A 26,701-nucleotide genomic window follows, 5' to 3' on the forward strand; every position below is an offset into this window, starting at 1 on the left:
TTAGAGCATATGCTGTGAGGTGAAGAAAAAAAAATGCTTAAGATTGGAGCAAGTACAGTATCTGTCTGCCCCCTAGTGTAAGGCTTTCATGTGCTTGAAACTCACAGTACACTGCTAAAAGATGGGATCTTAAAGGGAAACGACTTTTGGCTCCTTGCAAGAAGGAAACTTCTGTACATATTAATCTGATTAGCATCTAAGGATTTAAAATTAATTGGCTTGGACATAGCTGGGGAGCTGGGTAAAGTTTGTGTGTCTGCATCAGGCAGAGCCAGTGGTGAGTGGATGGGTGCAGGGGGCTGATTCACTGTGCTGTCTCATTGATGGACCGTGTGTGCCTGATCAGACCATTCTCTCCAGCCTGCAGCCTCCAGCAGTCTCTCCAGGAGCCCACCTCGGTGAGTACACTGCTTTTCCCCTGCAATCCGCAGCTGATTTTGCTCTACGTTGTATCCTGCTCATTCACCGAGGCTCCCGCTTGATCAATCCGACCATGCTAACCCTCCAGCCGGGGCACAGCCTCCCAGATCTCCGTGGTCTCTGCTCCAGATCGCATTGCCTCCGATCCCCGAGCACTGGGGCTGCATGTAGCCAAGCTCTGATCCCCACAATCCTACATTAAATGCAGGCACGCAGCAGATTAACACACAGCCCAGACCCGAAGAAGCGCAGTCAGCACAGAGACAGTCAGCGAACAGATAGTTAATACCCAGAACACAACATAAAGCATAGGAAATAAAAAAGAGACCTACCAAAAACGTATTTTCCTTGCTCTGCGTCCCAAATGGCTTGCATCTTCTTCTTCCTATAGCTGCAAATCCCCTTTATACCGTCGCAGGTGAAATGAGTCCCTTTTTTTGCACGTTATAAGAATTCCTTGCAAAAAGGAACGTCTCTCCTTACTGTGTTTATTTTAGACGATTGAACGAACTGATTGGAAAGTAGGCAAAAGCCTAGAGGGTGCAAGGAGAAAGGTGAATGGGATATCCTCTGCTTGGAGGGAAGTACTATTTGGCTTGCAGCAGGCTTTGGGAGAAGAAAAAAAAAACTTGACACTATAACTTTAAATGTAGTGAGTTTGAGAGAGCTAGCACACAGCTTGTCAGGAATGTGAGCCTCGCCTTTAAGAAAATCCCCATACCCAAGGTATAGCAGCCCACAGTGATCTCTCCTCTCATCTCATTCCTTAGAAGGAATAGAGAGCAATGCTACACCTTCCAGTTTGGGGCAGGGATAGATGGGACTTAAAACAAGCACCCAATTGGAAAAACATCTTTAACTTAATGATTTGACTTCTGTTTTGTATAGATCTCGTATTGGCAATATTGTCCATCAGAACATATATACATTTCTATGTTATACACATATTTATGAGGTTGAGTTTCACAACTTCTTGTGTCGTTAGCTCCTCTCTTTGATTATGTGCATACTCCTTCACCATCACAATATATCATCCTCAGAACAATTCCCCATTTCACTTTAATAACTGCGCTGTCATCTGATATATTGAATTTAAAGGACAGTATATTCTTGCCTGGCACATGTAATATTCATTATATACTCACCAAACTAATGAATGGATCATTAATATATTACAGTTGTAATAAATAGTTAGACACTGCCAGCCTGGCACAATTTAATCTAATGGATTTTCTTTAGAAAAAAAAAAAACTCTTCCAAAGACTGATGCTAAAAGGAAGAGCTTTTATTTTAAGAACTAGACTTATGTCATATTTGACGAATGAAACAAACGTTCTTTCATTGTCACTTGTCCTTGGCTATGATAGAAATTAACTTAAGCACAGCACTGAATGCTAATGACATATTTACAGCCTAATGGAAATTACAAATGATTTTTGCCACCTCTAATAATTCTCAAAACTACGAAGATGCTGTAATTATAGACTTTAAGGTGGGGGGAAATAATAACTGACTATCAGATCCCTTTAAGCTTGGCATTAATACTGATAAAAAAACACATTATTGCTAGGAATCAATTGCTGCCAGTATAATCAGCTCATGCTGTATGCATGAGACAACCCTTGAGAGGTGAGAGGGTTTTTTTGCCACCTAATGCCTGGCATGGCATGTCTAGAGACAACAATTAAAGGGTGGCACTGATGACAGGCAGGCATTGTCCTCTGAAATCTCTAGTTTATTGGTGGAGCAAAGTGTATCAGACCAAGCCCTGGGAATATACAAGGTTTCTATGTGTGATGTAAGTGATTAGTTGCAGCCTATGAGGAGGCTGTAGTGCATGCTGGGTAGTCATGTTAGAAAAATGTGATGATTGAAGATCAGTTAAATTTTTTTTAATCCTTTTTAAACTGTTCCATAGGATTCTACCCATGACCACAAGAGCTTTCATTTATACCATAGGGAGTTCATGGGCAGAGGTTTTTTAAACTTTGGCCCACATTATATAGATAGCTGCCTTGGTGATCCCAAAGGTCAAGGGTGAGCATCCATACCCTAAGTCCCTGCAGATTATTAGGATGAAGCCAGGCTGTCACATAAGAGTCATAATTACCAGTCCTCTTTCTAGTACAACTCGTGGTTCTTTTTTTTTTCTTTTTTTTTTGTTGAGTGATGAAACCAGTTTTTTAGGTGTAGATTAAGGTAGAGTTGTGTTTGCTTGAGCCTGGAACCCCTCCTTGGCATTCCCAAGACACTGCCTTTGTCTTATAAGGAATAGTGCTCACTGAATGGTGTGAAAAAAGGAGAGAGGGTCGCTTCAAATCGATTTTACTTGTTCCCTGTGTCTTTTCGGATCAATGACTCTCAATAGTCTTATATGTGCTCTTTCAACCAAAAAACTTGTGCAACATTTTCTGTCTGTATTCTTGCTAAATACAATAAATTCGGTGTTTTATCAATCACTGAGCACTCATCCTAAAGGCAGCTAGGGAAAGCAATTAAGGAAAGACACCTAAATCAGATCGTCCACATTAATAAAGCCAGAGAAAATGATAATTAGCCAGGTCTTTTCTATTTTACTCTGGACTCACATATAAAACGACAGATATACAGGCACTGCCAATCAATATGGATGGGGCATAAACCTCATACCAATACAATAGTGGAGCGATGTCTCATTATACAGCTCTGGGATATTGCGAGCAAATGCAAACTCAATCATCTCTGCATTGTCATATCTCATAAATATAAAATGTGAACACGTCCGAAAGTTTACTTTATTTTATTGTTATAGGGGATCTGTAGCAGGTAATGGTGCTGTACTGACAAGGAGGTTTCTTTGTATAGATGTGAGTACTGGGGCAGATAGAAAAGATGCAGCCCGACTACAACATTAGCAGTCAGAGAAAAAAATATATACGTTGGGTACAGACAAACAATAGGAGGTCTGTAAGAGAGAAAGAAGTGAGTGAGAGCAAAGGAAAGGGAAAGAAAGAGTTAATAAAAGACGCAAAGAAGTATGGACATGACACAGGGACAGAGAACAAGAAAAGAGAGGTCAGTATGAGAAAAAAAGGTAGAGAGAAAGAGTGATGGGTAATAGGTGTAAAGAAAGAGGAAGAAAGTATAAGAAAGGAAGGGAGAAAGAAAGAAAGAAAGAGGAGAGAAAGAAATAAAAGAAGAGAAAGTAAGAAAGAGTAGAGAAAGAAAGAGAAAAATAAAGATAGAAAGAGGAGAGAAAGGAAGAGAAAGAGAGAAAGAAAAACATAAAGAAAGAATGGGAAAGAGAAAGAAAGAAAGAAAGAAAGAAAGAAAAGGAAAGGAAATAAATGAGGAGAAAGAGAGGGAAATAAATGAATAAAGAAATGGAAATAAAGGATGAGAAAGAGAAATAAACACATGAAAAAAGAAAGGAGTGAGAGACATAGTAAGAGAGAAAAAGAGGGAAATAGAAAATATAAGATGAAACAGAAAGAAACTGGTAGAAAAAAAAAGGGAAAGAGGGGTAAGTAGAGAGAAGATAAAGAAAGAGAGAGGGATTGAGAGAGAGGAGGGGGTTAAGGCATCCAGATAGAGGCGAAGCAGCTGATGAGCCCCAGCCTGCCCCGCACAATACAAGGCTCCTGGAGAGATGGCTATTGATCAGGGGAGAAGCTGAGATGTCACCACTCACCACACTAAATATTTACTGATCACACACAAATAGCTGGGGCTGAACGATCTTCCCATGTGTGGAAGTGAGAGGAGTTCGGTAAATCGTGTGATTAGTGTGTGTACAGCAGAGAGCACACTCCGGGCTGCAGCGCTCTCAGATGTGTCTGTAGCTGGATGCAGAGAGTTAGGGGGATCGATAGTCAGTGATTAGGAGCCCAGCAGTGTCAGTGCTGCCCCCCCACACAGCAGAGTCAGGGACAGACCTAAACACTACCACTAGTGCACACATATGCAGAGGCTAGCAGTCAGTGCTGGGTGAGGGATAGGAATGTATCCTCAAACAATACTCCATCTTTGTGTAATCATCAATATTCCAACTCTGAATAACTCTCATTTGTGAACCCTAATTCTAATACTGTTGTGTCTTGACGACTTTCTAGTCTAGGAAAGAATCCTTCACTTTTTTTTTTATAATTATTAGCAGATCTAGAATAGAAATTTTATATGTATCCTGAGCACTAGGATAAGAAACTACAATGTGGCTACTGAAATACTTAACCATTTTACCACTGGTCATTATCATTAGGTGGAAATGAATCCAAAAAGTATGTAAGAAGAGACAACAGTTCATGCATGTGTCTATGTAGGGGTTAAATCCACACCGCCGGGAACATTAGGTGCACACCTACCCTGCTTCCTCAGGCTACACTGAGGTCCAAGTATGTGCTACAGAAATGTGTCAAAGAGAAGACATTAAAACATATATAGATTCTGAGACACCTGTAAGAAGCCCCCAGTCACCAGTGTCACTGACAGAATAGCTTGTCAGGTGGGCTCATCTCCCAGTCTCCAGGAGGTCAGATACATATTCCTGCACTACTTGTGCTGCTTAAGACACAATATATTTATTACTATTTGTGCAATGAGACACAGAAGTCAAGAGAATGGGATTAGTAAGATTGAGTCTATTGGTAGCTAGTACTGTAGGTTCAATGTATCAGAGTAATACTGTCATTTCTGGAGTGTAGGAAGGAAGCAGCATTACAATTTCCAGTGGGATGAAATGTGATTTTTAGGATTTGCCGATACTATTCTGGACAATACTTCTGATGCCAGGACATCTCTGATTGACAGCCCCTTTAAAAGATATTGATCAATCAATAGGTTGTTTTGTTTCAAATGTTTTATGGCAAAATGTGAAGTAACATAACATTAGGCGCCACTAATAGCATTCAAAGGTAAGTCTACAAACAATTAATATATGAATGATTGACATTATATATATATATGTATGTATATAGTAATTATGTATATATACATATATATATGTATATATATATATATATATATATATATATATATATATATATATATATATATATATATATATAACAAGTGGAGAGATAGATGATCGAGAGAAATGTAGAAGGACAGATAGAGAATAGGTACAGAGAATGGTAGCCGATAGATAAGAGAAAACAAGATGAAAAAACAATAGATGATTAATATATAGTTAGTTATATAGATAAACAGAAAGATGAAATAGATGATGGATTGGACGATACATACATAGAATGATAATATCTAACTGAAATAGAAAATGAAAAAGAAATAAATAGATGAATAATACGTCGTTAGTTACATTTATAGATAAATGGAAAAATGAAATAAGATGAAATAGATGATATGGATAAAAAGATATCTATTCAAACCTATTATTTCCATATATAAAAAAATGCTATCATAAATATTCGATATATTAACCTACCCTTGTCAGGTAACAAACATATCAAGCGATATATCTATCTATCTATCTATATATATGTATATATATTTATATATATATATATATATATATATATATATATATATATATATATATATACTGTCCTTATACACTTTAATACTATGTAAATATGCACATATATACATACAAATTTATATATAAATATATGTATGTGTATATAAATATATATGTATGGGTACATTTATATTTATTAATGCACAATTACACATAAGAAACGTTTCGATATATTATCCTAAATATAGCAAAAGCCTTGTCAGCTCTACAGCACTGTGTCCGTGAGCCTCGTCGGTGGTCCTTGCATAGGAGGGGTCACATCATCCTGTCCTCTGCCTTTGCCTATAGGGACCTCGCACATGTCACTGGCTGCAGTAATGTCGCAGCGATGCCGCATTGTTTCTCTCTAGTTGTGAATATCACCATTGATTTGGTCTCTCTGTCCATTCCTGAGAGTTCAGGGCACTGACACAGCCTGTCCGTCCAGCCACCACCTGCTCTGCTGCTCCGTGTTACCAGCACATAGGAATTACAGCAATGTAAAATGTCTCTGAACTTCACCTATTTGTTGCTGTGTACGGACAATGCTTTCTAGATTATTCAGCAATAATAAAGTGATTGTATTGATCGGCAGCACATGTGCACTGAGGGGTCACCTCGCAGGATGGAGGGGCTCTGCTTACAGCTGTCACATGGAGGTAAATATGTGGGTAACCACAGACACCTGTGTGAGTGCAGGTTCCAGGGCTAGTCACAGCAGTATACCTGGGAGGGCCCCGGGGCCACTGTGTGCACACTTCACTGCCAGCACCAGGAGCGCTCCCACCATGTCAATGGAGACGGCACAGATTCATTTGTTCCAATGATTTCTTTTTCGCAGGAAAGCCTCTTACTTGTACCTCTGTCTACTTACCCTCATTTACATAGAAACCTTTCCCGAGGTGCAGCAGTCACATGGCAAAATGCAGCACAGGAATGGACAATGTGGCTGTTTGATATGTTTGCAAATGTAGATGTTAGTTGTGATAAAGTGCCTTTGAAAAGGCACACACACAAAACACACAAAACACACACCACACACAAAACACACACCCACACAAAACACACACCACACCCACACACCCACACCCACATTCACACAAAACACACACCACACACACACACACACCCACACCTACACCTACACACACAAAACACACACAACACACAAAACACACCACACAAAACACACCCACACCCACATTCTCACAAAACACACACCACACACAAAACACACACCACACACACACACACACACAAAACACACCACACACACAAAACACACACACACACCAACCACACACACATACACACCCACATACACACACCCACCCACACACACACAAAACACACACACCACCCATACAAAAACACACACCACACAAAACACACACACAAAACACACACACAACACACACACACACACCCAAAACACATACACACAATGTAGCTTTTTGATAATACCTTTGGAATTATTGGTGTTAGTTGTAAGAATGTACCTTGGAAAGCACCCACACACACCACACACCACACACACTGTAGCTCTTTTTGGCGATATCTTTGGAAATATAGGTGTTAGTTGTAAAAATGTACATTTGAAAACATACAAACACAAACACACAAACATACAAAACACACACAGACACACATACACACTTTTAAAAATCCTCCAGCTTTTAACTAGTTAACCCATTGTGCTCATCCTGCTTTATTGTAACTAGGCACATTTGACTTTCCAAGCCCTGGAATGAAGGTGTCAGAGGAGAGGCAGTGCCAGTGTCAGAGGAGAGGCAGTGCCAGTGTCAGAGGAGAGGCAGTGCCAGTGTCAGAGAGGCAGTGCCAGTGTCAGAGGAGAGGCAGTGCCAGTGTCAGAGAGGCAGTGCCAGTGTCAGAGAAGAGGCAGTGCCAGTGTCAGAGGAGAAGCAGTGCCAGTGTCAGAGGAGAGGCAGTGCCAGTGTCAGAGGAGAGGCAGTGCCAGTGTCAGAGGAGAGGCAGTGCCAGTGTCAGAGGAGAAGCAGTGCCAGTGTCAGAGGAGAGGCAGTGCCAGTGTCAGAGGAAAGGCAGTGCCAGTGTCAGAGGAGAAGCAGTGCCAGTGTCAGAGGAGAGGCAGTGCCAGTGTCAGAGGAGAAGCAGTGCCAGTGTCAGAGAAGCAGTGCCAGTGTCAGAGGAGAAGCAGTGCCAGTGTCAGAGGAGAGGCAGTGCCAGTGTCAGAGGAGAGGCAGTGCCAGCGTCAGAGGAGAGGCAGTGCCAGTGTCAGAGGAGAGGCAGTGCCAGTGTCAGAGGAGAAGCAGTGCCAGTGTCAGAGGAGAGGCAGTGCCAGTGTCAGAGGAGAGGCAGTGCCAGTGTCAGAGGAGAGGCAGTGCCAGTGTCAGAGGAGAAGCAGTGCCAGTGTCAGAGGAGAGGCAGTGCCAGTGTCAGAGGAGAGGCAGTGCCAGTGTCAGAGGAGAAGCAGTGCCAGTGTCAGAGGAGAGGCAGTGCCAGTGTCAGAGGAGAGGCAGTGCCAGTGTCAGAGGAGAAGCAGTGCCAGTGTCAGAGGAGAGGCAGTGCCAGTGTCAGAGGAGAAGCAGTGCTAGTGTCAGGGCATTCACACACTGGACTCAGATGGAAATACCTATTGAGAAGTGTCTGAGAAAGATTAATGGGGATGTCAGGGATGGGAAAGCTCCGATTTGCTCTACATTCCTAACAGCTCCAGATGAATTACTGATGATCCTCCCATCCCTATCATTAGACACTACATCAACCCCAGCACTTATCTGCAATCTAGAATTCCACATTGCTTAAGAAAACAATATTAGATTGGAGAAGTATTTAGTAGGGATGTAATTGGAGAAGTGTAAGTGAATTACAGTTACTGTGTTAAAACTGCAACCACTAACTCAATTGCCATATGACAAGTAAGCATCACATGGAGCTCTCTGTAGCCTCAGTCCACACAGCATATAATCACACTTCTGGGGGGTTTCAGACATTGAAATGGCACATGGTGAATATTCTGCAGCCGAGCATTTCTGAATATTTTTATCCCAATGAAATGTTTGACTGACATCTACAATATTTTCAGGAAACACTTAAAACAACTTTATGCTATATCAGAAGAAAGCTTATGTCTCCTGGATGAACCCGATCACAGGGATTATGGATTACTAATCTATAGTTCTATCCTGGAATCTAAGTGCAGCTGGTTGCTCAGTGCCATTATCTACATGAGTTATTTATTAGTGTAGAATTATCATTTTTTTTTGTTTTCTAGGCACTATGGCGCTGTCACCTGTGCAACTTATTGTTAGATATTTTCTATAAGGCCACTTTCACACTGGCGTCGTGCACTGCACGTTGCAATGAGACGTTGTGGAGAAAAAATGCATCCTGCAAAGTTGTCTGCAGGATGCGTTTTTTCCCCATAGACTAACATTACCGATGCATTGCGACGCAGTGCCACACATCGCAACCGTTGTGCGATGGTTGCGTCGTGTTTTGGCGCACCGCCGCCACAAAAAAAGTTACATGTAACTTTTTTTGTGCGTCGGGACCGCAATTTTCGACAGCGCATGCGCGGCTGAAACTCCGCCCCCTCCTCCCCGTACCTTACAATGAAGCAGCGGAAGCGTCTTAAGACTGCTTCCGCTGCCAACGTCGGGCATTTTCTTCACAGTATGCGTCGGTACGTCGGGCCAACGCAGCGCTACGGCCCCATACCGACGCTAGTGTGAAAGCAGCCTAATGCACACCTATGCTGCAGTGTAGTATGTGCTTGATGTTGTTTTCCAGCCCCTGTGTGGCACACAATCTCATTTCTCTATTGCAAGGACTCAAAAAACATCCACGGACAAGGCCTTATAAAGCTATAAACTTGTAGGGTAAGAAAACAAGAGAACCTGGAGAAAGCGTTCAGTCTGCTCAAACCCATGGACCCAGTGCTGCAATGTTAATCTTGGGAATGTGCAGGAGAATGTCACAGATTGCTGGTTTGCCACCGGTTACATTACTTGTTAATATGAGGAGTAGAATATAGTGGCAAAATAAATTATAGTATAGTATAGAATAAACGTCACATTAATAAAACTCATTCACGGCTGTTCAGGCTGAGAGGGAATGACATTTCTAATAATTTGCCATTTTTCTTTATTTTTTTTAGGATTGTACCAAGAGTCGCAGAATCCATTTCCAGTCCTCTGCAGAATACTTAATGGATGGATCAGACAATTAAGATAGAACTGGAGGTACAGTAAACTTTTCCTGAAGTTGACAGGTTGGAAAGTGCTATGCAATGACTATGTGTATAGGTAATCACTTCCATCGTCTGGAGGCCTAATATGGCGGGATATCTGCCATCATTATTACTATCATCCAGAACAACTGGAAGTGTCCACAGCTTATCACCCAGATCACTCTCTGCTGTGTCTGCTTATCTCATTAGTGGTTATTTATGCGGTTTTCTATCTCTTCCTTACTGATCCATGCTCTGCTATAATCATTATTATCTTTCTTGTTATTTCAGCAAATTTCCTGCCACATGATATGATGATTTGTTTCTCTCTGTGAAGCATTTTCCTACTTCTCTACTTCCTCCACCACTACCTCTCTTTTTCACTTTATTCCACTTTCTGTCACTTGATAAAGGAATATGGTACAAATCGGTCATGATGTAGTGCCCCATGCGGCACAACGGCAGCTCCCTGCATTTTACAGTTCTGGAAAGCCCAATGGGCTGGTTGTTCATTGTCACCAGGAGGATAGATTCAGCTCCACAGATAAGACTCTTCTTTCTTGGTACATGAGAAATTTCCAAATAACATCAGTTTAAAGCAAAAACAAAAAACAAAACACCGACGCGTTTCTGGTGCGTCCATCACCTTTAGCCATGGTGCTTAAGTTAGTGAAGCAGGTAGGGTTATTTGGTGACACTCATAATTAAAGGTCTTGTCTTGGAGTGCGGGATGAAAACCTACACACCCATGGGGAGAACATACAAACTCCTTGCAGATGTTGTCCTTGGTGGGATTTGAACCCTGGACCCCAGCACTGCAGTGCTAACCACTGAGCCACCGTGCTGCCCATAAAACTGGACCTGCATCAACCATCTTTAATACTGAATTTTACATATTTTGTGTCCATCACTGACAGATGAAAGAATTATCCCAAACTAAGCTGGACCTGCATAAAGGAAAACCATACGTGGCCAACCTGGGGCCAAGGACAGCTAGCCACAGAGGACGTTTGATGATCACATATATTTCCATGTGATCAGACCCATTCTCCCATTCTCTACTGGCTTCACTGCTTTAGGAGACTGAGAGCTCATTGACTGCAGCGGTTATGAATGGCTATAATTTTTTTTAACATTTTTGACTGGACAAGTATTTTTAATATGATGATCCAGCGTGGTCACAAGTCAATACTTCTGGATAAGACACAACAATTATTGCTACTTTGCACATGGCTTATGGCGTGTAATAAAACTTTACACAATACATGTATACACTGATGTAATAAAAGGTTGGGCGCGAGACTCTAAAAACATCTAATTGCCAGACAGTTAAAACAAAGAGGTGAATGTTGCACTGATTTTCATTTGAGCCCTTTTTTTGTGCTTCCGCAGTATATTTCATTTGCCCATGGTAACTAAATTATTATTATTTATTATTATAGCGACATTTATTCCATGGCGCTTTACATATGACAACAATGATATCATTAATTTTCATACGACATGACCAATAATGTTCTACTGTAAATCTATGGATTCATATACGTAACAATATTTAATCATATACATCATTGCGCAGTTACGTGCAAATTAGTCACATCTTTTTATTCTTCATGGCACAAATATTTAATATTAAATGCAAATCATGGTATAACATAGAAAACAAACAACAAAGGAAACTATTTTTTTAACTAATAGAAGTGCAAATTGTTTCTGTGGTCTGTGGCTATGGGAGATTGTATGCGATGATGGATTGTGTGTCTTTAGGCAGGGTGACACTGACTATACATCAATGTATCATCCCTTATCACAACAGATAATATTGTGACCCAGCCGATAATGGAGGAGGGGCTTCGAAAATTGGACGCCTGAGCTTCCTTAACCCTTTAACCAAAACGAGGGTCCCAAACCAATCCATTCTGGTGGCTAGTAAGAAGAAAAATGTTCTGCGGCCTGTTACAGAGCCAAGCACAGATATTGCAGCCCCACGTCATTTGTCTTGGGGTTATCTCAGTGTGAAGGATTAAACTGGAGCTCTGGTTTGAAGTGAGAAGTGATTGCTCTCCAGGCAGAGCAAACACGAAGGGTTAAGATCTGAGTGTGGACAGATGCTTTAAGTCAAACCAACAGCTCGGGCCCAGTCAAGATTAATGTTACCTTTAATTTGTTTATAGCGACCTTGCAAACAAACTCCCACTCTGCCATGGTGTATGACAATGCTGGCCATCCTGACATTATAGTAGTAGAATAGTACTGGGGTGTAAACTGGAATTAATGTACCCTAAGGACAGTAGTCACCAGTTTTCTTCCTGTTTTCTATTTCGGTTTCCTCCAGAGTTTTTGGATCCATATTTTAATTCTTTGGTGCCATGTGCATGGCCAAGTAGCACAATACCAATCCTATGAGGCCATTCTGTACCTCCACTCGGATTTCACACAGTTTGTCTTAGTGACCTGTAATAACTCTACTGTCATTTTAGCACATGGGAATCACCACGCATTTCTATGCTTGAAAAGCTTTGGACCACTGAGATTATTTTCAAAATCTGAGCCTCAGTTAAAAAAATATTATTACTTTTTGCTAACCAATCCTTTTGTTTACAGTTATTCTTGATCTCATCCTTGACTTTTAATAGCTATGATCAAGCTATAATAAATTGTTTCAAGTACATTCACTTTTCACCATAGGCAATCGGCTCATCAGAGCCCATGGCACATGTGGAACGCAAGGGTGGACACATCATTGGTGCAACCTGTGCAGCTGCACATGGGTCCAGGAGGTAAGGGGGCCACTACTACCTCCAAAGAAGGTGGAATTGTACATTATGATGAGTTATTGGGCTGCGAGGGACCCATATATTGTTCTTGCACAGGAGCCTCTTCAGTCTGTGTCCGCCAGTGGAGAAAGGATCATATCATTTTACATTCTGTGGATAAGGAGGTAGACCCCTGTTCCTGTTTCAATAAAATATACTAGTATGGCAAATGTCACATGCTAGGTGTGTCAATGAGGGGTCCTGCTAAACGCCGAACATGGACTTCTCCTGGAAGTACATTGCAATGTTCAGAATTCTGGGGTGTGGAGAGAGAGAAAGAGAGAAAGAGAGAGGGAGATTTTACCATCAAAGTATGGGTACCAATTGTTTTCAATGGGGTTCGGGTTCTGGTTCAAGTTCAGGTACAGTTCTGGTACCCGAATCGAACTTTGGAATAAAGTTTGAGTCAGGTACAAGAACCCATACTTCCACCGATCCGCTCATTCCTATCCGGGAGCTAGAAATGACATTTCTTTCTTATCACTTATTGCTTAAGTAAAGGATAAGTATATACTAGGCATACATTAATTAAACCCCCAATCTATAAACTATAAGATAGCTAAGTATTAAAAATCATTTCTAAGTTTGGTAAGGAGTATATCAGGCGTATAAGCTCTCCACTTGTTTCATACAGGTCATTATTGGTGCAGATGCCCCCGTCTCTCCTCACCATGAATAATGAGAGGACTGGACTTCACAAGAGATTTCTCCGATCACCAACGTATCCAGTAAAAATTGTGCATGCGGTAAGCATGTCTTTGTTTTTCTTCTTAACTCCTGCATTGCCACCATAAACTGCCATAATGGACATAGGGAGAGATAACAGTGTGCCATGGTATAACTACTGATTAACCATCGCTGTCTGGGTGCCTACCAGGAGGCTCAGTGACACAAGATTCTCGGGACAAAGAAGGGAACTTGTGCCTCTGAGGGCCTCCTTTTACTGACTGCATTTGATTTATACGGGCAGCAATTGGATTCGGCAGCTACTAAGCTAAAAAGGAATGTCCTGTACACTGAGTTCAGACAGCTGTGTCAGATTGATAAAGATGTAATTAGTGTGTGGCTGGATTTGGTATTATTTTTGAATAAAGAAAATATTAAGGTGGGGAGCGAGAGAGAAACGCCCGTCATAGTCCCTAGTGTAACTGTGGTGGGGCCCTAAAACACAATGACAAAAAAACAAAAAAGTAGTATATTTATGGAGACACTCCAGCAACCATAGAAATCTACGTGGCCATGGTGTAAGCCTACAATCGCAATCGGAGGCATACAGCTTTCCATAAAGACTGACATGATCTATTACTGTATTATGGGGATATTTTTCCGGTAAATAATTGCTTATAGTGGAGAATGTCCATGTAATACCACTTAGCCATACACAGTGCCTGCTGTCTGCCTCTGTGCACATGGGTCACGTGCACGAAAGCTTTACTACACTGTATGAACACATAATTATGGGAATTGTGCCTCGTTTGCCTAAAATACAACTGGGTAATTGGGGAAATGAAAATGCACCAATGGTTTTACTGTTCTACAAATATATAAAAAGTTTACAGAACTGATTCTATAAAAGCCTATAGGTAGCAGAACCTAAGAGGTGTATCCGATGTTGAAACACTTTGTAATGAAATTTGGGCAAAAAGGCGAGGGCCCCGAGAATAGAAATCAATATGTGACACAGTAAATCAATTCATCAAGTTTACTTGGTTTCTTCTGTAAGGAGGCACAAACTTGAACGTTAGGAAATCTGCATACAGTTTACCTGAAAGAATAACAATCTCTCTGGGGTCTTTCTCCTTTTCAGTTGCGCTTGCGCAGGCAAGGCTTTGTTCACCAGGTTCCTTACAGGTTCTTCTAGGCCTTCTTTAGCTTCACCACTTTACTCTCTGCTGCCGGGTCATGCTCTTGTACTCTTTCCTGCATCAGTCACATAGAGGATGTGTAGCACCAACAGGATACTTGGTCCCTCCAACCTGTTTTTTCTGGGTCGTGTAGGTTCACTCAAGTTCAGTCCCTCATGCTTTGTAGATTCAGAGACTTCACTCTCACAGAACCTCATGGGCGTGATACTTCTGGGAAATGACTCCTTTGCATAGTGGCTTTTTCTGTTAATACCTCATACATAGGACTTTTCCCTGTCCCATGGAGATGAAGAAATTTCAGCCCATTACAAGGTTAGCATATCAAACCCACTGGGATCAGAGTACCAGCTGCATTTTTCCAGTTACATGCTAAATAATGGAATTGTGCCTATCCATAGCACAATCTATCAAGATGAGCAATCTGGGCAATAGTCTTTTTCCTTATTCATTAGTTAATCCAGTGAAAACATACAAACCTATTGTAGCACCTCCTTTTTTCTGCTACATATCCACCCTGTCACGTGCTCTACCACTCTTCCACCACTCGCCAACTTTTGTGGAACTCACTCAGCCTTTCCTTTCTCTCACAGAATGGTGTTCCTTCCACACTCACAGACAGCTGGACTTTCTCACTCAGGACAGTCACAGAGGCTATTTCCTCTACAGTAACGTGCCCTGATGTGGCACACCATAGCTGCTAATGTGCTTGTCCCCACCTACACGACATAGGATATTCAGTATGAATGACAGGAAACAAAGGCTCGAATACCTCATGAAATGATGTTGGCATTCTGATGCTTCCTCACAAAAGATATTTCATTCCTCTGACACAGGTATGTAAATTGCCTCTTCCGAGGCTTATAAGCCTCCTTACACTGGCATGCAAGGCATGACTCTCTCCACAAGGAGAAACATTACCCCTTAGATCTCTGACACATGTGCCACACTCAGTACCAAGCAGCTGGTTTCTCACTCACAACACACAAAAAACTACTACAATATCCATGGGTATTGCTCTTTACATTCACAGAGCCACCTACCTAGCCTCACAGAAATAGTGCCCAAAGCCACATTGCTGAGCAGTATCCCTGGACACTCCTCAACGAGGGATGCACGGACCTGTGGAAGTTTGCTTTCTGGTACCCGACCTGAACATTTGTCCAAAATTTGGTTTGGGTGCTAGAACTGTACCGAACTTGAAACAGAACCCGAACCCCCACTTAAAACAATGGAGACCCAAAGCTTGGATCTGGCAAAAAAATCTCTCTCTCCAATGGACTTCCCCTGGAACTCTGAACATTGCATTGGACTTCCAGGAGAAGTCTGTGTTCGGAGTTTAGCACCAGACACTAACTGTCCGGTACGAACCTTGAACTTCGATGTTCGGGTTCGCTCCTCGCCATCCCCAACCGCTGCCCTCTCTGTGAATCTTACACAAAATACCCCTCATATACATGTAACCTAAGTCAAAGATAAGAAACATTCAAAGAGGGTGGCATGCTCAACATATGGAACACCAACATGGTGGAAAACACCAATAAAATACAACAATATTTAAAGGGGTTGGAAAGGCCCAAAAATAGCAGCATAAACTGTCTCTTGTAAGAGGGTTTTAAGACAGTCTCAACCCTCATACAACTGCGTTTAGAGCGCTTTTAGACCATTTTAACCTTTTTAAAGCAGTTTTTCCCATTCTACTTAACAAACCACCAAAAAGGGACGCTACAAGGAAAATGGCTGTCTTTCTAGCTGTAACACAACAAACGTTGTTTGTCTTTGTTTCCCATAGCAACCAATCATAGCATCCATTTTACAATAACTGCTTATAAATTAAAAGCTGAGCTCAGACTGGTTGCTATGGGCAATAAAGACACTGTTTTTCTTTTAGACAATTTTGATAAATGAGGCCCACAGTGTTTCAGAAGAGAAATATTCGCATCATTACCTCTTGCTATGCAGGTAGTGTTAGTGTTGTTCGTGGCCAGGACTATTTTCTTCCAAAATGACAGCACAACTATACTTTTCAATAACATGATGTACATTGTAAGATATCTGTTCAGCTAGAAAATAATTTCAGTACTTACAGTGTTCATGTAACAATTAAAGAACAAGCTGTACTTTTAAAGATTGATTATATATCTCTAGGATATGCCATGAATGAGTGATCTGTGGGGGGTGTGACTGCTGGGACTATGATTAATTACGAGAATAAAGGCTGCAATGCCTTGCTCCTTCATTCTTGTGATTGGGAATCCCAGAGAGTAGGCGTGTAATTGCAAATATGTCATCAGTCTTTAAATGTATACAGCCCCTTTAATTAGTTATGTCCACCAGATTAAATATTTTACCTTAAAAACCACTACTCGAACAACCCCTTCTGAATCCCTATGTTTCCTCCCCAATAAAATAATAACACCTATACTCACCTCTAGTGTCAGCACCGTTCCAGCGATGTCGGCACTGGCTGTCCTTGGGATTACGTGACATTGTGTCATGCAATCACTGTGGCCAATCAGCATTGGCTTCACTCTTCCCTTTTTCAGACAAATCAAGACATCTTGAGGAAGTGAGAGGGCAATTACATCCATAGGAAAGGAGAGTGAAGCCGCCGCTGATTGGCTACAGGGATCACGTGACACAACAATGTCACGCAATCACCGGAAAAGCCAGTGCCGACACCGCTGAGTCGTGCAGGCACTGATGGTGAGTATAGGTGTCATTATTTTAATGGGGGTTAACACAGAGATTCAGAAGGGGTTATCTGAGTTTAAAATGGTTGTCCAAGTAGTGGACAAACCCTTTAAATTGTAGCTGCAGTTGCCAGGAACTGTAACCTGCATTTGTTTTTCTATTTGTTACGGATTCGAAGCAGTTTGCAGCAGTCTAAGAGGACAAACACCAAGTAAAAATTGAAAACAGCTTCCTATAAGAAGAACCACAAAGCATTTTTCTCGATGTGTTGTATCCTGACAAAGTTTTCATAGGAAGCTATGTTAGGAATATATATCTTTTTGCTAAATTGCACCGAACGGTATTTTAATCTGGTGATCCTTCAGGCCTTGTTCCCATTTACCCCGCCATGCAGCTAGATATGAGTGGAGATCTGATAATTTGCTATGTGATGGTTCACATTCATCCGGAGCATCAGCTATATGTTAGGTTTTTTGAACTGACTCACCAGTTTTGAATTAGAAACCGGTAAAACAGTTAGGGTGCTTACACATTGCGTCCCAGCACCCGTTCAGTGGCCCCGTTCGGTTTTTCCTGGGAGTTCAGACGTAAGTTCCGACGGGCCACCGAACGCATGTCGGAACACAATACGAAACCACCCTTAGATGACAACATAATTTTCTGAAAAAGCATGTTTTTCTTAAGAGGATTTTTAACATTATAAATATTTAAAACCTATTTCAAAATCTGTCATTATTTCTCAGATATACCAGTAATATTTGTGTGAAATAAGGCGGGCAGATGATGAGTGTAGATGCCCCATGTTCTTTGCTGTATCGACTCTCATAGAATATAATGAAGAGCACTTCTAGGAGCTGACAATATGAACCTTTATTGCTTTTTTTTCTGTTTGTATGTAGCTGTTTCCAGCTCTTTGAAGCGTACATGAGGATACAAGCTTAAAACGAGAAGGTATCATCTGCCATTCCTTAGATAACATCTTGGAATATGATGCCTATACTTGGGTATCACTTGTAAACTTCTACAACGTTTTGGCTTAGGATTTCCTACACGTAATTCATTATAGGGCATTTCTGAAATCTTGTGCACAGGTGATTATGCAGAAAAACAACAATAGGACATTTGCTTTTATATTACCTGTTTATGGCTATTTATAAGGGCATATTTTTATTTATACAGTGACCACACACAGCCATGCACACTAAAGTCGCTTCCCTCTGGCAGCAGATTGCCTTCTGCAGGACCAAGTCATTGGGCAGGTTAAAATCCGACATGCCCAATCTTCTTTCTTTCTCCAACATGTTCCCACACAGGCAGTTGGCACGCCCCCTTTATATAAGCTGTTACTGTTAGCAGGGTCAGACAACTTATCTATGGCCGTGAATTGTATGTAAAATTGCACATAACTTTAGTTCCTTAACTTGTTTTTGATATAAAATCTTAAGAGTCCCAGTGTAGTTCTAGCCTAAAGGTAGCCATACACATTTGATGATCATCAGAGGATTGTTGGTTCAGTGGTTAGCACAGTTGCATGTAGCTCTGGGGTCCTGAGTTCAAATCCCATCAACGAGAAGATCTGCTAGGAGTTTGTATGTTCTCCCTGTGTTTGCGTAGGTTTCCTCTGGGTGTTAGGGCTGGCAGAGCGCACCAAATATATATATATGTTATTAAAGGTGCATTCGCAGCCCGGGGTCCACCGTGCAGGAGAGGAACCTGCTGCTAGCAATTGACCGCACTATATGGCAGTATAAGCGAACTCTGTTACTTCACCTAGATAGGAAAACGCTGTACCCTGTTAACCTCACAGAGGATCACAGCTAGCTAACAGATCAGAAAGCAATTAGTGGTTATGCAGTCAGCTTAGCACACACACAACTCCTCTCCAGTGGAGCCGGAATTCTAGTGGCAATGCACCTGCCCTGAATTCAAACACACAAAACGCTTCACCGGAGGTGCCGGTATTCTAGGGGCTTATTTCAGCCGAACCTGACCACAAGCAGACATGACCACCAAATAGCAAAGCTCATAACATAAGCTGATACTAGCGCATGGCCGTGTGGCCATGCGCACCTTTTATAGCTGCAGCAAACAAGGACCTTCCTAAAGGACCAATGGGAGTTGCTACAGGACCTGAGCGTGTGAGCCCCCGACCTCCAATGAGAAGTCTTCCTTTGGGTATGCTCAGAAGGGGAAAAGCAGGCATCTGCTCGCCGCTGACCAGTACTGGCTGCAATAGCTGAGCCTGGAAGAGCAGCAGCAACCAAGCGCAGAGTATCTGCCTGAGCCAGACGCTGGGACCGACGTCTCCGCTGAGCAGGCTCCACTGTGGCTGGAGAAGAATGGGAGGCCGCAGCGGAGGTGGCTCGAGATTCCCCCTGTGCAGCGGTGGGAACTCGACCCCTAACACTGGGTTCTCTGGTTTATTCCCACACTCCAAAAACATAATGAACAGGAATTTATATTGTGAGCCCCATTGGGGACAGTTATGCCTTAGAATTAATGGCGCTATGTAAGATAAATCAAATTTGGTTAACCTGATGATTTTGACTGGGCCAGAAGGCTATCTAATTTGTATGGTGGTGTCCCTATTCTACCCTGATGACAGATCGGCCTTGTTAGAATTTATTATAATTTGTTTTCACATCAGATAAGTAACTTCTGGAGGTGTCTGGCCATGAGTTACTTCCATTTCCCCAATAAGAGCACATGCACACTTAAATAAGTCGAGGGTGCATGTATTTGTGAGAGGGATTCAGAGTTCAGCTGACGTCTATATAAGGTGTATGGCTTTCTTAACGCTTTCTGCTTCAAGATCTTATGTGGATAAAATTGCAACTTTACAACTTACATCTTATTAAAAATCATCTAATTTCTTAAGAAAGAAGGAATTTTTAATTGTAAAGTGTATAGCTGGATGTGTAGGTTACAAGCCACCCTAAACTCTTAGTGCATTGAAGCGCATTCATGGCTCTCTGAGATGGACAGATTGCTGTATCTGACCAGTCTTAACGCCCCAGGGCTTCTCCCATGCTGTAGAGACAAAGATGTCTTTGCTATCAGTTGGGCAGAGTGGTCAGTTGGGAACAGCAATGCGACCATGCCACTGGTCCGAAAGGTCAATCTTCAGAAGCGGCTTGTCCACTCAAAGCAGGAAGCCAGGGTCTGGTAGTGCTTCTGAAGAAAAAAAGTTAAAGGCAATTTGTCAGCAGGTATTTGTTGTTTAATCTGAGAGTAGCATAATATAGGGCACGTGAGACTGATTCCAATGATGTATCACTTAGTTTACTGAGTGCAGCAGCTGTGACACAATCAGAGTTCTAGCATGCAGCAGAGCTGAGAAAGCTGACCCCGCCCACACCAGGCTCTATGTACATTGTCTGTTGACAGTAAGCGGAGGGGGTGTGGTTGACTTGGTCTCATGGGCTGCTGTAGTCAAGAAGTGATTACTGCCTAGTGATAAAACCTTCATTACAAGTAAAAAACAGTACACAGCCAAAAAAGTGACACATCTTTGAATTCAGTGGCTCAGTTGTGACCTAATGCTGTCATCAGATTAAGTAGCAAAAACCTGCTGACAGATTCCCTTTAAGACCCATTTAACTGTAAGGCTTTTACAATTCTTCCACCTTAGGATGCCTTTCTGCCTGCTTTAGTAAAACCGTATTTTATTATTTGGTATTCATACTTTTGGTATAGGATTAGTAATTAGTGAATATACTCGTTACTCGAGATTTCCCGAGCACGCTCAGGTGACCTCCGAGTATTTTTAGTGCTCGGAGATTTAGTTTTTCTTGCCGCAGCTGAATGATTTACATCAGGTAGCCAGCATAAGTACATGTGGGGATTCCCTAGCAACCAGGCAACCCCCACATGTACTTATGCTGGCTAACAGATGTAAATCATTCAGCTGCTGCAGTAAAAACTAAATCTCCGAGCACTAAAAATACTCGGAGGACACCCGAGCATGCTCGGGAAATCTTGAGTAACGAGTATATTCGCTCATCACTATGTGGGATAAATTGTATTACTACATGAAATATAGGGACAATTATGTAGACAGTCTTTTTTTTTTGCATTTTTTTTAAAGAAGTTGTCCACTACCCGGACAACTCCTTCTCATTTCCTCATACTTGGCCCCACTAAAATAAAAACGCTCATACTCACTTCCCGTGCCGGCGCTATTCCCGTGGTGTCAGCATTTGCTCTCCCGGGTTATCGTGCAGTTGTTGAGACATGTGGTGCCCGGCGCCCAATCAACGCTGGTGTCACTGTTCCTGCCTCCTGTCGAATTGAACATGAAGAGGAAGTCAGAGTCTGTCTGCAGAAATGACTTCCTCTTCTTATTCAATTTGACATAAGGCGGGGATAGTGACTCCAGCGCTGATCGGGCGCCGGGCAGCATGTTTCATAAGAACCACATGAGAGCCCTGGGATCGGGAGTGCTGACACTGCTGAAAAGGCGCTGGCACGGGAAGTGAGTATAGGCATTTTTTATTTTATCAGGGGCAATCATTTAAATCAAGAAGGGGTTGTCCTAGTAGTGGAGAACCGCTTTAAGGTTTGGAATGTATTTTGGATTTTTGGCTAACTAGATCCACAAATAGGCAAGATTATAAATTCATTCTGGTAAGGAAATTTCTGTCTCTATGCTTGACTCTGACCCTAGCTTTTTATTGATATTTTTGTCTGTGATACTCTAGAATCGGAAAGAAGAATGAAAATACAGAAATGCTCAGCACAGTCAGCCATTGCTACTCGAATACTTGCCATAACACAAGCAGGAGATGAATGGAGCAATATGTCTGCCAAGAGCACATGTGAATCTGGACCTCAGTTATTGAAGCGCTTGAGTTATTGTAGTCAGGTACGAGTAGGTTTTTGGTGAATGAAGTCTCCGCTTTGTGTCTTTTAAAAGAAGTTTTCTGTGAATTACTTTTATTATTGTTTATTCTCACGGAGGTAAGTGTCTTCTTTTTCATTCTAGGTTTTTCCAACTGATGGTGCAGAGACCAGAGGCACAAATATCTAAAGAATACATTGTTGGAGATGTAACCGTAAGTGAAATATTGTGTACTTCTTTTATTTTACTGGCTCTGCTTAATGTTGCTATAGACTTTAGAGATAAACTTGTCTGCAGAGCTTGCAATCCAGATGTAGCATGATGAAACGACATGGGATGCTCGGAGAGGATGGGAGGCATGTTTATAAGGCATAGGACACTATGAAATGTTCTCGGTAACCCACAGCAAATTGCACACTGATCATGGCTATGAGGAATGACTATTGGGTATATTCAAAAGGAAGAAGAATCTCACACTGTAGTTTATAGATAATAAAATGTTATGTACATTGAATACACATCAGTCAGAAATCGGGGGCCATTTACTTAAGAAACATTGTCAATGCACAAAGGTGAATCCAATCACTAATGCAATTTCATTATTCTAATCACTAGTGATGAGCGAATATACTCGTTACTCGAGATTTCTCGAGCACGCTCGGGGGTCCTCCGAGCATTTTTTACTGCTCGGAGATTTAGTTTGTCTTACCGCAGCTGAATGACTTACATCTGTTAGCCAGCATAAGTACATGTGGGGGTTGCCTGGTTGCTAGGGAATCCCCACATGTAATCATGCTGGCTAACAGATGTAAATCATTCAGCTGTGGCAAGAGAAACTAAATCTCCGAGCACTAAAAAATACTTAGAGGACCCCGGAGCGTGCTCGAGAAATCTCGAGTAACGAGTATATTCGCTCATCACTACTAATAACCACAGAGGGTCTCGATCTAATTGTTGCCCTTAGGTCACGTTCACACAGTGCATTTCTTAAAGGAGTGTTTTTGCCATGAGTAAATCCTACAAAAAGGGAAATTATTAAAGAAAATTAATTTATCGCCTCTTTTTATGTCTTCTCTTTATGGGTAAAATAAATACAACAAAAACTGCATTGTGTCAGCCGGATAACCGATAAAAGTGTGGAAATGTATATGAAAGAATAGATGGTGGCCCGATTCTAACGTATCGGGTATTCTAGAATATGCATGTCCATGTAGTATATTGCACAGCCCATGTAGTATATTGCACAGCCCACGTAGTATATTGCCCAGCCACGTAGTATATTGCCCAGTGACGTAGTATATTGCCCAGTGACGTAGTATATTGCCCAGCCATGTAGTATATTGCCCAGTGACGTAGTATACAGCACAGAGTCACGTAGTATATTGCACAGCAACGTAGTATACAGCACAGAGCCACGTAGTATATTGACCAGTCACGTAGTATATTGCCCAGCTACGTAGTATATTGCCCAGCCACGTATGTCACAGGTTGAAAAAATAAAAATAAACATATACTCACCTTCCAGGGACCCTTGTAGTCCTGTCGCCTCCTTCTCGCGCAGGCGCGCAGGACTTGTGATGACGTCGCGGTCACATGACCGTGACGTCATAGCAGGTCCTTCTCGCAGACCATCCTTGCCACCGGAACCTGCTGCTTGCATGCAGCGGTCACCGGAGCGTCGCGAGGAGCGGGACAGGTGAATATATAATGATTTTTTATTTTTTTTATTATTTTTAAACATTAGATGTTTTTACTATTGACGCTGCATAGGCAGCATCAATAGTAAAAACTTGGTCACACAGGGTTAATAGTGGCGGTAACGGAGTGAGTTACCTGCGGCATAACGCGGTCCGTTACCACCGGCATTAACCCTGTGTGAGCGGTGACTGGAGGGGAGTATGGAGCGGGCGCTGGGCACTGACTGCAGGGGAGTAGGGAGGGACTAATCGGACTGTGGCCATCGCTGATTGGTTGCGGCAGCCATGACAGGCAGCTGGTGAGACCAATCAGCGACTTGGATTCCAATGAATATCTGTGACAGACAGACAGAAAGACAGACAGAAAGACGGAAGTGACCCTTAGACAATTATATAGTAGATGCTAATGTTTCCCCTAATATAAAGAGAGAGCAACCAGAGTGGAAAAGTTTTATGAAGAAAAATCAATATTCAGTGTACAAGGAGAAAATCTCTGGCCTTAAATAAATAAATATAAGAACTACACTGATATGACGTTCTTATGTTATTTCAAGTAAGTAAATAAGAGGATACTGACATCTCTCCAATTCTGGTCGCCATCTTCTCTTTCTGAGCAATGGGGCCCAATTCTTTAGGTTCCAGCAGCGAAACCTTTGTGTATCCTGATAATAAACCATAAATGTCTCAGATGGGAACAACCCTTAGAGGTTATGTTCAGACTACATTACCAGTGCATGCTTGGTGAGTGCACTAGAAAGCTCCACGTGCAATTATCCATAGGGTCCATGGGCCTCCATTCATCATCCAGAAGCTGGAACCTTCTGCTTCTAGTTTCCATCTGATTACTATATGTCAGTATATCTTTCTTAGGGCTTGCTCACACGAGCATATACATTGGACGACTGCTTTCCAATATTTTATCAGATAGGATTCAGACCAATGTTTTTTTATGGGGCAGTGCAGATAAGCATTTTTTCTTTTTCTCGCAGCATGCTGCAAGTTATTGTGCAAATCGGATCGCATTCACCCATACAAGTCTATCTGTGCGTGGAAATCATCAGACTGCATTCGGATGTCATTTGAGTGCAATCCGATTTCTGCATGCAATGTAGAAATGGAGAGCAATGTACAATGGAGAAGATGGAGAAATCTTGTTTTCCAACTTCTCCTCACCTGTGCTTCGTGAATCGAAACACACTAAGCTGGCACTCGGCTCAAACTCTGATCAGAATTTGATCCGAGCGTCATTTACATAATTTAGCCGATTCTCTCACATGAGAGAGTCAACAATCGTGTGAGTGAGACCATAACTGAAAAGTGCAGCCTGAATACTTTACTAGGCAAAGTCATGGCACAAAAAATCTACATGTACAGTAGGGAAAAAAGTATTTAGTCAGCCACCAATTGTGCAAGTTCTCCCACTTAAAAAGATGAGAGAGGCCTGTAATTGACATCATAGGTAGACCACAACTGTGAGAGTCAAAATGAGAAAACAAATCCAGAAAATCACCTTGTCTGATTTGGCAAGATTTATTTTGCAAATTATGGTGGAAAATAAGTATTTGGTCACCTAAAAACATGCAAGATTTCTGGCTCTCACAGACCTGTAACTTCTTCTTTAAGAGGCTCCTCTGTCCTCCACTCATTACCTGTAGTAATGGCACCTGTTTGAACTTGTTAACGTTAACAGTATAAAAAAACCTGTCCACAACCTCAAACAGTCACACTCCAAACTCCACTATGGTGAAGACCAAAGAGTAGTCGAAGGACACCAGAAACAAAACTGTAGCCCTGCACCAGGCTGGGAAGACTGAATCTTCAATAGGCAAGCAGCTTGGTGTGATGAAATCAACTGTGGGAGCAATAATAAGAAAATGGAAGACATACAAGACCACTGATAATCTCGGTCGATCTGGGGCTCGACGCAAGATCTCACCCCTTGGGGTCAAAATTATTCCAAGAACGGTAAGCAAAAATCCCAGAACCACGCGGGGGGACCTAGTGAATGACCTGCATAGAGCTAGGACCACCGTAACAAAGGCTACCATCAGTAACTCACTACGCTGCCAAGAACTCAGATCATGCAGTGCCAGACGTGTCCCCCTGCTTAAGCCACTACATGTCTGTGCCCATCTGAAGTTTGCTAGAGAGCATTTGGAATATCCAGAAGAGTATTGGGAGAATGTCATATGGTCTGATGAAACCGAAGTAGAACTGTTTGGTAGAAACAAAACTCATTGTGTTTGGTGGAGCCAGAATGCTTAGTTGCATCCAAAGAACACCATACCTACTGTGAAGCATGGGAGCCGCAATATCATGCTTTAGTTCTGTTTCTCTGCAAAGGGACCAGGACGACTGACCCATGTACATGAAAGCATGAATGGGGCCATGTATCGTGAGATTTTCAGTGCAAACCTCCTTCCATCAGATAGGGCATTGAAGATGAAATGTGGATGGGTCTTTCAGCATGATAATGATCCCAAGCACACCACCAGGGCAATGAAGGAGTGGCTTCGTAAGAAGTATATGAAGGTCCTGGAGTGGCCAAGCCAGTCTCCAGACCTCATCCCAATAGAAAACCTTTGGAGGGAGTTGAAAGTCCATGTTACCCACCGACAGGTCCACAACATCACTGCTCTGGAGGAGATCTGCATGGAGGAATGGGCCAACA

The 26,701-nt window shown here is 42.1% G+C and overlaps 2 protein-coding genes across 10 annotated transcripts in view; one reads left to right on the forward strand and one right to left on the reverse strand.

The window, feature by feature from the left end:
• NR2F2 (nuclear receptor subfamily 2 group F member 2) overlaps positions 1-1,248 on the reverse strand; it is a 16,267-nt gene extending 15,019 nt beyond the window's left edge. Inside the window, exon 1 of the mRNA XM_077263403.1 lies at positions 753-1,248. Coding sequence (XP_077119518.1) covers positions 753-795 — 43 coding nt within the window. The 5' untranslated portion in view covers positions 796-1,248. The remainder of the gene's footprint in view (positions 1-752) is intronic.
• The window catches only part of LOC143775363 (uncharacterized), a 119,055-nt gene that overhangs the window by 4,018 nt on the left and 88,336 nt on the right, over positions 1-26,701 (forward strand). For 6 of the 9 annotated variants that reach the window (XM_077263406.1, XM_077263404.1, XM_077263411.1 and 3 more), the window contains exons 1-7: positions 1-398; positions 10,050-10,134; positions 12,810-12,901; positions 13,572-13,683; positions 15,393-15,635; positions 22,194-22,357; positions 22,478-22,547. The exon at positions 1-398 is cut by the window's left edge and continues 907 nt beyond it. In XM_077263406.1, the coding sequence (XP_077119521.1) occupies positions 10,105-10,134; positions 12,810-12,901; positions 13,572-13,683; positions 15,393-15,503 (345 nt within the window). In that variant the 5' untranslated portion in view covers positions 1-398; positions 10,050-10,104 and the 3' untranslated portion in view covers positions 15,504-15,635; positions 22,194-22,357; positions 22,478-22,547. Of the gene's footprint in view, positions 399-10,049; positions 10,135-12,809; positions 12,902-13,571; positions 13,684-15,392; positions 15,636-18,392; positions 18,445-22,193; positions 22,358-22,477; positions 22,548-26,701 lie in introns of all 9 variants that reach the window. The other 3 variants (XM_077263413.1, XM_077263408.1, XM_077263412.1) reach the window with 3 other exon arrangements.

Source organism: Ranitomeya variabilis, chromosome 5 (assembly GCF_051348905.1).
Source record: "Ranitomeya variabilis isolate aRanVar5 chromosome 5, aRanVar5.hap1, whole genome shotgun sequence".
In the NCBI taxonomy this organism is placed as follows: domain Eukaryota; kingdom Metazoa; phylum Chordata; class Amphibia; order Anura; family Dendrobatidae; genus Ranitomeya; species Ranitomeya variabilis.